At 44.7% G+C, this 14897-nt stretch overlaps 1 protein-coding gene across 3 annotated transcripts in view; it reads left to right on the top strand.

The window, feature by feature from the left end:
* The window catches only part of LOC126336689 (serine/threonine-protein phosphatase 2B catalytic subunit 2-like), a 778905-nt gene that overhangs the window by 479848 nt on the left and 284160 nt on the right, over positions 1 to 14897 (top strand). For all 3 annotated transcript variants that reach the window (XM_050000640.1, XM_050000639.1, XM_050000637.1), the window contains exon 3: positions 5110 to 5234. In XM_050000640.1, the coding sequence (XP_049856597.1) occupies positions 5110 to 5234 (125 nt within the window). The remainder of the gene's footprint in view (positions 1 to 5109; positions 5235 to 14897) is intronic.

Here is a 14897-nt window from a genome sequence, read left to right as displayed (position 1 = left end):
GCGAAGCAGAGGCGACTCCCTAGTATAATATGAGCTAATGTCCGGTTTGTTAGAACAACTGTAGAATCTATGTTGACACAATACCTGTACATCTGAAAATATGAACAACACATCTGGCACCGAATCGTTCATTATTACAAGTGAAATAACACCCTCAAATAGTGCAGAAAATACAGTATGTCATATTAGTACGGAGAAATCGTTAGTATAAAAAATTTTGAGCAGTTCATGGCTTTGCAGTCACACGTCACTAAAATTATAATTTAAACAGTGAAATACAAGTAAGCGTTGAATTTTCCTAAACATCAAGAAAATGGATAGCTTTTCGCCTGCTTTATTTTTGCTTCTACCATTCCACAGATCGTTAATCTTTATAGTCGAATTGTTTTCACATGTGCTTGCGTTGCAGACTTGCTTGTAGAAGACAAGAATTACTAACGTTTTTATTAAAATGTTCTTCCGATTCTGTTGACGAGGTTCTGTACTCCGTGTGAGGCTAGAGTAAGATTATTATTATTATTATTATTATTATTATTATTATTATTATTATTATTATTATTATTTCTTTCTTATCTCAGACGTTATGTCTGGTCAGAATTAGAAAGTGACGCGGACCTTGATAAATCGTGACTTCCATTAAACTGTACGGTATATGTTATATTGCATTCAGGAACTTTCGGGTAATTGAACAGTATCAATAATTACGGATTTCTGTAGTTGTATATATAATTTTGGATGTAGCTGTTTGCATTGATGTACTGGTGCATATTCTGTGGTATGGCTCCTGTAGTTGATAGTATAATTGGTACAATGTCAACTTTATCATGATGCCACATATCCTTGACTTCCTCAGCCAGTTTGATATATTTTTCAATTTCTTCTCCTGTTTTCTTTTGTATATTTGTTGTATTGGTTATGAATATTTCGATTAGTTGTGTTAATTTCTTCTTTTTATTGGTGAGTATGATGTCGGGTTTGTTATGTGGTGTTGTTTTATCTGTTAAAATGGTTCTGTTCCAGTATAATTTGTATTCATCATTCTCCAGTACATTTTGTGGTGCATACTTGTATGTGGGAACGTGTTGTTTTATAAGTTTATGTTGTAAGGCAAGCTGTTGATGTATTATTTTTGCTACATTGTCATGTCTTCGGGGGTATTCTGTATTTGCTAGTATTGTACATCCGCCTGTGATGTGGTCCACTGTTTCTATTTGTTGTTTGCAAAGTCTGCATTTATCAGTTGTGGTATTGGGATCTTTAATAATATGCTTGCTGTAATATCTGGTGTTTATTGTTTGATCCTGTATTGCAATCATGAATCCTTCCGTCTCACTGTATATATTGCCTTTTCTTAGCCGTGTGTTGGCTGCGTCTTGATCGATGTGTGGCTGTGTTAGATGACACGGGTGCTTGCCATGTAGTGTTTCCTTTTTCCACTTTACTTCGTATCTGTTGATGTTATGTGATCTAAAGGGTTGTAGAAGTGGTTATGAAATTGCAATGGTGTAGCCGATGTATTTATATGAGTGATTGCTTTGTGTATTTTGCTAGTTTCTGTTCGTTCTATAAAGAATTTTCTTAAATTGTCTACCTGTCCATAATGTAGGTTTTTATGTCGAAAAATCCCCTTCCTCCTTCGTTTCTGCTTAATGTGAATCTTTCTGTTGCTGAATGTATGTGATGTATTCTATATTTGTGGCACTGTGATCGTGTAAGTGTATTGAGTGCTTCTAGGTCTGTGTTACTCCACTTCACTACTCCAGATGAGTAGGTCAATATTGGTATAGCATAAGTATTTATAGCTTTTGTCTTGTTTCTTGCTGTCAATTCTGTTTTCAGTATTTTTGTTAGTCTTTGTCTATATTTTACTTTTAGTTCTTCTTTAATGTTTGTATTATCTATTCCAATTTTTTGTCTGTATCCTAGATATTTATAGGCATCTGTTGTTTCCATCGCTTCTATGCAGTCGCTATGGTTATCCAATATGTAATCTTCTTGTTTAGTGTGTTTTCCCTTGACTATGCTATTTTTCTTACATTTGTCTGTTCCAAAAGCCATATAAATAATTTCTGAATACTTCTGTTATCTTTAGTAATTGGTTGAGTTGTTGATTTGTTGCTGCCAGTAGTTTTGGATCATCCATGTATAGCAAATGTGTGATTTTGTGTTGGTATCTTCCAGTAATATTGTATCCATAACTTGTATTATTTAGCATGTTTGATAGTGGGTTCAGAGCAAGGCAGAACCAGAAAGGACTTAATGAGTCTCCTTGGTATATTCCACGCTTAATCTGTATTGGCTGTGTTGTGATATTATTTGAATTTGTTTGGATATTAAGTGTAGTTTTCCAATTTTTCATTACTATGTTTAGGAACTGTATCAATTTTGGATCTACTTTGTATATTTCCAATATTTGTAGTAACCATGAGTGGGGTATACTATCAAAAGCTTTTTGGCAATCAATGTATGCATAGTGTAGCGACCTTTGTTTAGTTTTAGCTTGATATGTCACCTCTGCATTTAGTATCAGTTGCTCTTGACATCCTCGTGCTCCTTTGCAGCAGCCTTTTTGTTCTTCATTTATAATTTTGTTCTGTGTTGTATGTGTCATTAATTTCTGTGTAATGACTGAAGTTAATATTTCGTATATTGTTGGTAGCCATGTTATGGGGCGGTATTTAGCTGGGTTTGCTGTGTCTGCTTGATCTTTAGGTTTCATATAAGTTATTTCATGTGTAAGTGTATCAGGGAATGTGTATGGGTCGGCAATGTAACTGTTAAATAATTTAGTTAGATGTGAATGTGTTGAGGTGAACTTTTTTAGCCAGAAATTTGCTATTTTATTTTTCCCAGGGGCTTTCCAATTGTGAGTAGAATTAATTGCTTTGGTGACTTCATGTTGCAAAATTATCACTTCAGGCATTTGTGGTATCATCTTGTATGTGTCTGTTTCTGCTTCTATCCACCGTGCATGCCTGTTATGTTGTACCGGGTTTGACCATATGTTGCTCCAGAAGTGTTCCATGTCTGTTATGTTTGGTGGATTGTCTATTTTAATGTGTGTGTTATCTATTGTCTGGTAAAATTTCTTATGGTTTGTGTTGAATGTTTGGTTTTGTTTCCTTTTATTTTCACTTTATCTTCTACGTCGTTTGGCCAATGCTTGTAATTTCTGCTTCTTTTCATCTAATTGCTCTATCGCTTCTTGTTGTAAGATTTTACCTATCCTTTTTCGTATATTTTGCCTGACATTTGATGTCTTATAAATTGTGTTAGCTGTCCAATGTCTTTTCTCAGTTTTTCTATTCTGATCTGTAGCCTGTGCTGCCATGCTCGTTTTGTGGGTTTCTTCTGTGTGTTGGTCGGTTCTGATCTCTGCCTAGTGTGTATATTTAGTGTAGTGAGTGCTCCTATATAAACCAGTAGTTGTAACTCTTCCATAGTTGTGTTTTCACTTATTTTGTTGTGTATGATTGTGTTGATAGTTTTTATTGTTGCTTCGACTTGTGGGTTATTTGGCGGTCTTTGCAAGAATGGTCTAATGTCTGTATTTGTGTCTTTGTATTCTATATAAGTCAGCTAAAATTTTTCTTCTATATCTAACATGTGTGTCACTTCGTGTTCTATTTGTACTTGTTCTGGTGGCAGTCTTCAGATTTCGTTTTCCTCTGATTGTTTAATTGATGCGTGTTGTTCTTTGTTTGTTTGCTTTGGGATGTTTGAGTCCATTACTGTATTTTCTTCTTCTTCTTCTTCTTCTTCTTATTGCACATTATTTTGTTCCAGAGTTGTTGTACTTGTTGTTTGATGTTTTCTAATTCTGACTGGGGTATCCTGTTATTTTTGATCATTACATGGATCTGATCAGCTAGTCGTTGTTCAGTTAAAAATTTTAATTCTGGGTATCTGGTAATAAATGTTGTGTATACTTGTGATCTGTATCCAGTTGTGTTGGTTCCTAGGTTTGTTACTTGGTAATAACAGAACATGGGGTGTCGATTAACTTCATCTGACCATCTCATCCTCTGTCTTTGTTTTCCTTCTAGGGTGGTTGCAGGAAGCATATCCTGCAAAACACCTCTATTTGGATTCAAATCATTTTCCAGTATGCTAGCAGTGTCGTTACCATTGTGGGCGGGCATAGGGTTCAAGCGTCGCCCCCGACCATGACAGCGCTTGTCCGAGGCTTCTTTAGTTGTCCTGAACCAACTAATCACACTAAAAGGGGGGTTAGACCTATTAGTGGTTTGTTCTTTTCGTCGCCTTTTACGACTGGCAGAACATACCGGAGGTTTATTCTTTTTCCGGGCCTCCACGGGGATTATTATTATTATTATTATTTTGTGTGGCTCAGTGGTGGCGTGATGCATGTGTTTCAAGTTTACACCAATTCGGCGACTAGGGTGGCCCCAACCTAATCCATTGATCCAGTCGGGGAAAGAGCACCTACAGTTTAACGTGGAATACGAATACAGACCACGTGTAATTTGTGGCTACTAATCGCATCGTTGACAGACGAAGGCTAGGTTAAAACCCATAGTGAAAAATGCGTGGTCAGTCCGCCATTAGGTCCCGCGTCTCGGTATCCAGGCACGCGATTTACCGCTAGATCTAAGTACTGGTTTATGTTTACGGTCAGCCGTAGTGTGTTGTTTGTTTGGTGCCGAATTTATGCAGTATCGACTATTGTATTTTGATAATTAGCCATTTCGCCAGTCTCTGTAGTACTGCGGCTTTCAAGAACTTAATAATCTTTTCAGATCCTATAATCATTTTCTTTACAACTATATTTTCGTGACGCACGTTTTTGCCTTCATGGAACGTTAATTATTGTAAATTCTTGCACCGGCTAATACAGATTCTTTGAATGTGCTTTATGAAAATGGGGAATCGTTGTTAACCGCTCTACAACTACGACTTTCCCTATTTTACTTCATTTTGCCTTTTGAATTATTAAAGCCTTCCACTCTTATTTAGAACTAAAGCAGTGTTTTCAGCTTGGCCAGGAAAGGTTTGCCTTGTAGCGTATTATTCTCACAGGAACGTATATTCACTTTAGTTATGTTAGTTACGCATATGATTATAATTGTGGTTTTTTCTTTCTTTCAGTCTGCGGAGATATCCACGGACAGTTCTACGACCTGATGAAACTTTTCGAGGTGGGCGGCCCACCTGCCTCAACAAAATACCTCTTCCTAGGCGACTACGTAGATCGAGGATATTTTAGTATAGAGGTGAGTAGCATGTTCTTATGCACATGGGTACATGTGCATCCAACACAGTTTCATGTGAAAAGAAACTGGCGAGCGCTAATGCTACTGCGCGTGCTGTCGTCGCCGCACTGGCGAAGCCTTATGTGAATGCACAGCAAAGGCGCCTTCGGTGAACCATGGAAACAAGTGGAATCGCGAATGGTCGGGTCGCCGCATTAACATACAATGCGGCGCCCGAGTGCGTGAATTACCTCGTCACTGGTCGGCGACCTCTAGGCTGGGCTGGAATCTTGCCGGCGTCGTGGGCACGTGCTGCGCACGTACGAGTGAGGATCGCTTCCTGGAGGGTGCTCGCGATGTGATGGTCTGCTGCATCTTCGCACTATGTATGAATTTAGGGGGATGAATCAGATCGCAAATCTTTATTTTGCGTACCGATCGAACCATAGTTGTGTGAACTGTAATATATTAATCATTTTGAGGTGGAGCCCACGTGCAAATTACTGATGAATAGAACGTAGTACTGTATAGTGCTCGGCGAATGTTTTGTGTGTGTGTGTGTGTGTGTGTGTGTGTGTGTGTGTGTGTGTGTGTGTGTGTAATGATTCGCCACAAATTTACACTTGGTGTAATGAATGACAGCTCTATTTAAAAGTGAATGGATGTCAGATAACGGCTGTAACAAAGAGAAAGAACCCGATACTATCTGATTACAAGATTAGTGGTGAATGTCTTGAGCACACACAGTTGTACAAGTTCACTGACGAAAAAAAACGTCCCAGCACCAAAAGAATAATTAATGTAGAGCTATGAAATGTTGGGTATAAATTTGCCTAGTTAACATATTCTAGTGAAAACATTGCAAGATCACAGGTCAATGTAAGCGCGAGGTAAGCCATTTCAAATATGCAACGCAGGTACATTATTAATCGTTGTAACCGCCAGAATGTTCAATGCAAGTCAGACGTGCTGCAAGCATTTTGTTGTATAGGTGCCAGATGTGAATTTCTGGGATGGTGTTCCACGCCTGTTGCACTTGGTCGGTCGATACAGGAACGGTTAATGCTGCTTGTAGATGGAGCTGATGTCTTCGTAATATGGTGTCCCATATGTCCTCGATTGGAGACAGATATGTTGATCGAGAAGGCCAAGGCAACATATCGACACTTTGCAGAACAAATTGGTTTACAACAGCGCTATGTGCCCGAGGGTTATCCTGTTGGAGAGAAAAAAGCAACCTAGAATGCTGTTGACGAATGGCAGCACAACAGGTCGAACCGCCAGACTGACGTACAGATTTGCAGTCAGCGTGCGTGACATAACCACGAGAGTGCTCCTCTTGTCATACGAAACTGCACCCCAGACTATAACCTCAAGTGTAGGTCCCCCAGGGGCTCAGCATTCACTTGCTGAGTACGGGCTTGGCGACCCCGGGGTCCTGAGCTGGGGACTGGTCTGCGCCGCCAGTGTCCTGTCACCGTAACCCCCGGACATGCTTCAGCGACCACCGTACGGCGCGGCGGTGAAATGTTGTGTGCTGCGGGGAATGGTAATCTTGGCTTGACCGCCTGGATTGCGAGGAAGGCCAACCTCTATAAAAAAACCTCAATCTTTCGGTGTGCTCCGCGCCTAGAAGATGCATGGCTGTTGGGATGGAACAGTCGCAAGCGGGCAACCTCTGGGGCACCTGCCGCACCCCAGTTGTATAAGGCTTACTCAGGCACGCGGGGCTCTGTCTGAGCGGACTTTTAGTTCCCTGGCTGCTCGTGGGACCGCAATGGACCCTTCGACCACTACATTTCCCCCTACCAGTGGCTTGGGTGGGCCGCTGGTAGGAAAACACACCCCATCGAAAAAGCGGCTACGCGCTGCGAGTCCTCCAGCGCCTGGTGTTGCTAGAGAATTAACAGAATGTAGTAACGGAGCACATGCTGATAATCAGAATGTGTTTTTGATTATTAAAAGGAAGGTGGGTAGCTTTGAGAGGGTTTCTCCCTTTTACATCCACAATGGTCTTGAGGGAATTGCAGGAACACTGAAATCTGTAAAGCGACTGCGCAATGGGACTCTGTTAGTTGAAACTTCTAGTTCCCGTCAAGTCGCTGCCCTTCGGAAAGCAAATTGTCTAGGAGAGTACGCTGTCGAGACCGAGCTCCACTCCACTTTGAATTATAGTAAGGGTGTTGTGAAGTGTAGGGACTTGGTGGATATCCCCATAGACGTGTTAAAATCTGAGTGGGCTGACGAAGGAATTGTTGACGTGCAGCACATTATGAAACGAGTCAATGGGGACCTCGTCAAATCTGACTCGTTTATTCTCACGTTCAGTTGCCCGAGACTCCCAGAGCATGTTGAAGCGGGGTTCTTACGTTTGCCCGTACGGCCATATTTCCCCAACCCAATGCGCTGTTTTAAATGTCAGCGCTTTGGGCATACTACGTTGGGGTGCAATGGGATAGCCACTTGGGGTAAATTTGGTCAGCCTGCCCATGACGGAGCCGATTGTTCATCGCCTGTGAAGTGCGTGAATTGCTCTGGGAGTCACCCTGTCTGGAGCCGGATCTGCCCCATCTATCTCGAAGAACGGAAGGTACAGGAGATTAAAACATCTTAGCGCGTCCCCTGTGGTGAGGCCAAGAAGCTCTTTAAGGCCATGCAACCTCCTGTGTTTTCAACATCTTTCGCTTCCGCTCTCAAAAAACCGGTACAACTGGCCACTGTTTCTACGCAAACGGAGGTTGCTAGTGTTAGCACTAATACCTGCGCTTGCCAGTGCACTTGTGCTGCTGCGGTTGTTTTGCAATCTGCGGCTCTCCCCGCTACATCGGACAAGGCCGTGGTTGCTGACATTGAGGTACTTCCTGCCTCTCCCCATATGGCGCCTTCTGCCCAGGCGAGTCAACCTCCAACTGTTGACAAGGCTCTGCATTCCAAGTCCCCCAAGATGACGAGGCCATCGTACTGTCTGACATCTCCCGTGGGTCGTCATCGGAGCTTATGGACATTGATGTCGACCGGGGGCGATCTTCTCGCCCCAGGAATAAATCTCAGGCCAGTACGGTCTCTCCTCCAAAGCACAGAGGCAGGGTGAAAGTTCAGCCACCCTGATCACTGGCTCCCATATTACAGTGGAACCTGAATGGGTTCAGGACGCATGTTGCCGAATTACAACTCCTTATACGAGAGTGCCCCTTGTGCTTATGTCTCCAAGAGACACATTTTCGGGCCACTGATTCTCCTTCTTTACGGGGCTATACCGTATATCGAAAAGATGATCTGACGGGGCAAAGGGCGGTGTTGCTGTTTTTGTCCGTGACATGCACCCCTCACCTGAGCTCCCTCTCGTCACCGATTTGCAAGCAGTTACAGTTGACATTCTTGTGGGTCGGAGTCTCACAGTCTGTTCAGTTTATTTACCACATCCGGATGCGATAGACTCTGAGGCTCTCACGGTCCTTATTAGCGAACTCCCCCGCCCATTTCTTCTTCTGGGGGACTTCAACGCTCAAAATGTGTTATGGGGCTCTTCGACTACTTGCCCCAGGGGTCGCATTCTGGAAAGCATCATGATGTCTGAAGAACTGTGCCTCCTTAACTCTGGTGCTCCCACTCATTTTTGTACTGCTTCCGGGTCGTCATCGGCTATTGACCTTTCCTTTTGCTCTCCAGCACTCGCGGATTCTGCTCTGTGGGAGGCTGCAGCTGACCTCCATTCTAGTGACCACTTCCCCCTCTGGATTCGCCTCCTGGATGAGGCTGTGGCATTACCAGTGCCGCCCCGGTGGCACCTTTGCAGAGCTGACTGGACACTTTTCAGCCAACTGGCTGTTTTGGAACACCGTGCCAGCGTCCACGAATGGGTAGACCATGTTGCAGCCGTGATCTCACATGCTGCTGAATTGTCAACCCCACGGTCATCCGGTCATCCCAAGAGGCGCCCTGTCCCTTGGTGGACCACTGAGTGCCACTCAGCCATCCGCGCCCGCCGTGCAGCACTGCGCCGCTTCAAGTGCCGTCCCTCAGCTGACAGTCTTGCGGCCTTTCGGGTGGCAAGGGCCAGAGCGCGGCGAGTGATTAAAGAGAGCAAACGACGGTCATGGCAATCGTTCTTGAACTCCATCTCTCGCTCCGCTAGTATGGGAAGCCATCAGGAGGATTTCCGGGAAACTCAGCCAACTCCCTGTCACGGCATTGCTGCATCAGGGATGTCTCCTCACGGCGCCGAGAGACATTGCCCAGACACTGGCCATGCATTTTGCAGACTCTACCGCCACTATTAACTGTGATCCAGATTTCTGCGGCTACCGCACTGCCATCGAAAGGAGTCACTTGGACTTCCGGTCTCTAAATTCTGAACCCTATAACTGCCCCTTCACAATGTGGGAACTGGATTCAGCGTTGTCTGAGGCTTATGATACTGCGCCTGGTCATGATAAAATCCGGTACAGCATGCTGCGGCACCTGTTGCTGCCATCCAAGGAAGTTCTCCTGAACTGTTTCTATATGATATGGTTATCTGGCACGTACCCTGACTCGTGGAGGGAGGCGATTTTGATTCTCCTCCTTAAACCAGGGAAGGACCGAACGCATCCCAGTAGTTATCGGAGTATTGCCTTGACGAGCTGTGTTGGGAAGACGTTGCAACGCATGGTCAACCGCCGCCTGGTTTGGCTGCTCGAGACCAGGCAGCTCCTTAGCCCCTCTCAGTGTGGCTTTCGGAGATGTCGTTCCACTATAGACAACTTGACCCTGCTTGAGGCCGCCATCCAGCAGGCCTTTCTACGTAACCAGCATTGTCTAGGGGTCTTCTTTGACATTAATAAGGCGTATGACACTACTTGGCGCCGCCTTATCCTCAATCAACTCCATGAGTGGGGCTTTCGTGGCCGTCTCCCCATCTTCATTCGGTCCTTTCTTTCTCACCGCCTCTTTCGGTATCGGGTTGGTAATGTGCTATCGGATTTGTACGTGCAGGAGAATGGTGTTCCTCAGGGCAGCGTTTTAAGTGTCACCCTCTTTGCCGTCGATATTAACAGTATCACGTCCACTATCCGGAGTCCTGCCCAATGCTCCTTGTTTGTGGACGATTTTGCTGTTTTCTGTTCTTCCTCCAGTCTTGTCACTGCTAGTCGGCAGTTACAGCTTAGGATAAAGCGCTTAGAGGCATGGACTGCAAAGACGGATTTTACCTTTTCTGCAGACAAATCTGTGTGTGTTCATTTTAATCGTTCTCGGCGTCTTTTTACCTCCCCTGAATTGCGTCTGAGGGACACCGTTCTTCCTTTTAGAGACACTGTGAGGTTCCTGGGCCTAACTTTTGATTCCAAGTTGTCGTGGTCGCCTCACCTTAGAGACCTCAAGGTGCGGGCACTGAAGGCACTGAATATTTTGAAGTGTCTGAGCCATCGGTCGTAGGGAGCAGATCGGGCGCGTCTGCTGCAGTTTCATAGGGCTTCCGTCCGATCGCGTCTTGACTATGCTTGCACCGTGTATGGGTCAGCAGGGCCTTCGTATCTGAAGATCCTTGACGCAGTACACCATGAGGGTATCAGGCTGGCCACTGGTGCCTTCCGTACCAGTCCCATCCCCAGCCTGTGTGCTGAGGCAGGGGAACCGCCGCTCGCCATCCGGCGGAAACTCCTCATGGTGCGACGGGTGTGTCATTTCCTTGCCTGTCCTACCTCCCCTGCGTACCCTACCGTTGCCCGACCGCCTACGGAACGTCTCTTTTCCAGTCGTCCCAGGGCGACGAGACCATTTGGGATTCGTGCCAAGCATTTGCTTGAGTCCCTTGGTGTGGAGCGTGTGGCCCCCCAACGACAAGGTTTTACTCGCCTGCCTCCCTGGTTGCTTCAGAGGCCCAGCATCCTTCTAGACTTGTCGGAGAACCGGAGGAACTGCACTCCGGCGTCTGTTTTTACCTCCTTATTTTACGATATTTTAAACCAGCATCCGGACCATGTACCTGTATTCACAGATGGCTCTAAACAGGGGGACTCTGTTGGTTGTGCTGTTGTTTTCCCTGATCGAGTCGTCAAGTTACGGCTTCCTGCGGCGTTTACCATCCTCGATGCCGAATTGTTTGCAATCTTGCGGGCATTGGAGCAGATGAGATGTGTTCCCAGTATTAAGTTCCTCATCTGTTCTGACTCCCTGAGTGCCCTTCAGATCATGCAACACTTGCACCCAGCGGATACAGTCGTCCAGAACATCCATGATGCCCTACTCCACCTGCAACGTCAGGGGAAGGAGGTTTCTTTCTGCTGGGTGCCGGGGCACGTGGGTATTAGGGGAAACGAACTGGCAGATGTGGCTGCCAAAGATGCATGTTCCCTCCCTCACGTTGTTGAATGTGCCGTCCCCCTCCATGCTGTAACCTCCCTTTTGCGTTTTCGTGTTATGCATCAATGGGAAGAGGAGTGGCTGGCAGTTTCTGACAATAAGCTGCGTCTGGTAAAGGCCACTACGCGACCATGTCGTACGTCCTACCAGTCATACAGGCGGGATGGGGTTCTCCTCACTCGCCTCCGCATTGGGCACAGTCCCTTAACGCATGGTTTTTTACTCTGGCGGGAGGACCCCCCAATCTGCAGTGCTTGTGGCGTCCAGATTACTGTCCGCCACATTTTACTTGACTGTCTTTTATTCTCTGACCAGAGGGCGGTGGTTTCTTTGCCACCGGATTTGCCCTCTATTTTGCAAGACAACGCAGCGACTGTGGTTAAGGTCTTACGGTTTTGTGTCCTGTCCAATCTGTTGCCTCGGATTTTAGGGAGAGGGTTTTAATGTGCTGCTGGGTGACTGGCTCACCCAGGTTTTAGGTAAGAGGTCCGCCAGTCACGATTACCTCCTTGTTTCCCTTCGGCATCTGTTCTCTTTTCCTTGTTTCCTTTCCTTTTTTAGTGTGTTTCTTCTCCTCTTGTTTTGCCTCTGTATGTGCGCATTTTGAACTGCGTCAGGCCTGTGTCTTTTAGCCGTTCTCCTTGTTCGGTGTTCGTCTTCGTCCCTTCACCGCATGTGTTCCTGTTTTTATGCGTTTGGGCGCTGATGACCACGATGTTTAACGCCCGTAAACCTCACACACACACACACACACACACACACACACACACACACACACACACAAGTGTAGGTCCAGTGCGTAAATCGTACAGACAGATTGGTTGCATGCCGACAAGTGGCCTCCTCCTAACCAACATAAGGCCATCACTGGCGCCGAGGGAGAATACGATTTCACAAGAAATCGTAACAGACCTTCACTCTACCCTCCAGTGAGGTCTCAAATGGCGTTGGTTTGGGGTCAGTGGAGTCCACGCTAAAAGCGTCTGGCTCGGAGCTATTCTTGAAGTAACCGATTTGTAACAGTTCGTTGTGTCACTTTGGTGCCAATTGCTGCTCAGTGTTGCAGATTGAACACAATACGCCAGAACCACACGTCAAACACGTTGGTCTTCCCTCTCGGTAACGCCATTTAGCCGTCCGTAGCTGTCATGTTTTCCACCGTACAGTCGCGTGACCACCGCTGCCAGCAGTCGTGTACAGTGGCTACATTCCTACCATCCAGCTGCTCGTAGCCCTATTACACGACCTCGTTCAAATTCAGTAACGTGTTGATAATGTCGTCTTTGACGCCTTAAATGCATTCTTGACCAAGGGCAACGCACCACGTCCAATCTGAAAGGTAACTAGTGCTCATGAGCGGTGCAGCGTATTAGCACCCTCATAGTGACGAGAAATTCGAATAGACATCATCTTTAAGATGCAGAAACATGCCTATGAACTTCGGTTTAAGTCGCACAAGTCCTCCTTCCTGCTGTTGCGATTTTTTCTTTTTTTTTCGTCAGTGTATTTGACGATGAATTAAGCGCTTTTCAACATTTTGAATAGCCAGTATTTGTGAAGGAGAATGGAAAAATTCATTTGTTGTAACGGTACTGTGAAAATAGTGTATCTGTAAGGAACATAACATACAAAACTGTAACGCGACCTATTCTAGAAGCAGTCCTTTATCAAGTAGGTATGACAACAGACGTCGAAAGAATTCAGAGATAATCTGTTGGGATCGTAACGGGCCTACATAGTCCAAATGAAAGTGGAACAGTGGGAATCCTTTGAAAATGGCATTCTCCTTGCTGTGTAGGTGTCATTTAGAATGAGGAGAGAGAGATTAGGTCACATACAAAAACAACGTGCTGAAGGCGTGAATGAAATAGGAAAGAAAAAAAAATATTAGTGTGAAGTACTCTCCACCAGGCTCTTCATATTGGCTTCCAGTGTACACATGTAGACGTATATGTAACGGACTAAATGCCGTTAATGGTCTCCATACGCATTAGGCTTTAGTTTATCATCAGGCACTTTCCTTTTTGAGCAATATTATAGCAACTCACCTACGTGCCGTCCATTTACATACTTTGGACAGTGAGTAAATAGTTTTCTCTCTCACTACCTTAGTACGCATATTTATGAATTGCAATAAGTTGTGCTATTGTATCAGATGCATGTTTGATGCAAGAGAAACACAGTTCGTAGATGATAAAAGTATAAGCTTAGATAGTGTGCGCTCTAACGTTTGAATCTAAAACAACAGTGTCTGGCGTATTAAATAAAATTTTCTCTATGAAAATGCGTATGTCTTGCAGGCTAGAAGAATATAATTCACACTTGTTGAGCTTGCCCAACGTTGTATTCTCAAAATCACCAATACTGCACCTAATCCTCAACTATCTCCATATGTTACTTAGCGTGCAGTACGAGCAAGTGTGCCATACATGACTTCCAGAATTATTTGTCTGGAGCCGAGCCACCGCTACGGTCGCAGGTTCGAATCCTGCCTCGGGCATGGATGTGTGTGATGTCCTTAGGTTAGTTAGGTTTAATTAGTTCTAAGTTCTAGGTGACTGATGACCTCAGACGTTAAGTCGCATAGTGCTCAGAGCCATTTGAACCTTTAATTGCAATCTGTTATCAGCTTTTAATACCTAGAACTGTCATTTTCCGAATACGTCAACATTAGGATATTTTTTCAGTAGGGGAATGTCATACATACGTCCAGCGAAGATAAGGAAGTTAACTCCTGCATATATATAATGTTGTTGTTGTTATTGTGGTCTTCAGTCCTGAGACTGGTTTGATGCAGCTTTCCATGCTACTCTATCCTGTGCAAGCTTCATCTCCCAGTACCTACTGCAACCTACATCCTTCTGTATCTGCTTACTGTATTCATCTCTTGGTCTCCCTCTACAATTTTTACCCTCCACGCTGCCCTCCAATACTAAATTGGTGATCCCTTGATGCCTCAGAACATGTCCTACCAACCGATCCCTTCTTCTGGTCAAGTTGCCACAAACTTCTCTTCTCCCCAATCCTATTCAATACTTCCTCATTAGTTACGTGATCTACCCATTTAATCTTCAGCATTCTTCTGTAGCACCACATTTCAAAAGATTCTATTCTCTTCTTGTCCAATCTATTTACTATATACATATAGTATACTGACCAAATGTGAATTCCGCAAGAAACTTGAAGCTATCGAGAAAAATCAGAATCTATAGTCGATACGAGGGGCGTATTTATTGCCATTGTAAGTGCCTTGAGTTATGTCTAACGCAATAAAATAAAGCTAATGGCACCCGGCAACGATGCTCACTGTGAAAACAAGAGGATTTGTCACTACTGAATTGA

Source organism: Schistocerca gregaria, chromosome 2 (genome assembly GCF_023897955.1).
Source record: "Schistocerca gregaria isolate iqSchGreg1 chromosome 2, iqSchGreg1.2, whole genome shotgun sequence".
NCBI lineage: Eukaryota > Metazoa > Arthropoda > Insecta > Orthoptera > Acrididae > Schistocerca > Schistocerca gregaria.
This window is presented reverse-complemented; position numbering and strand designations above follow the sequence as displayed.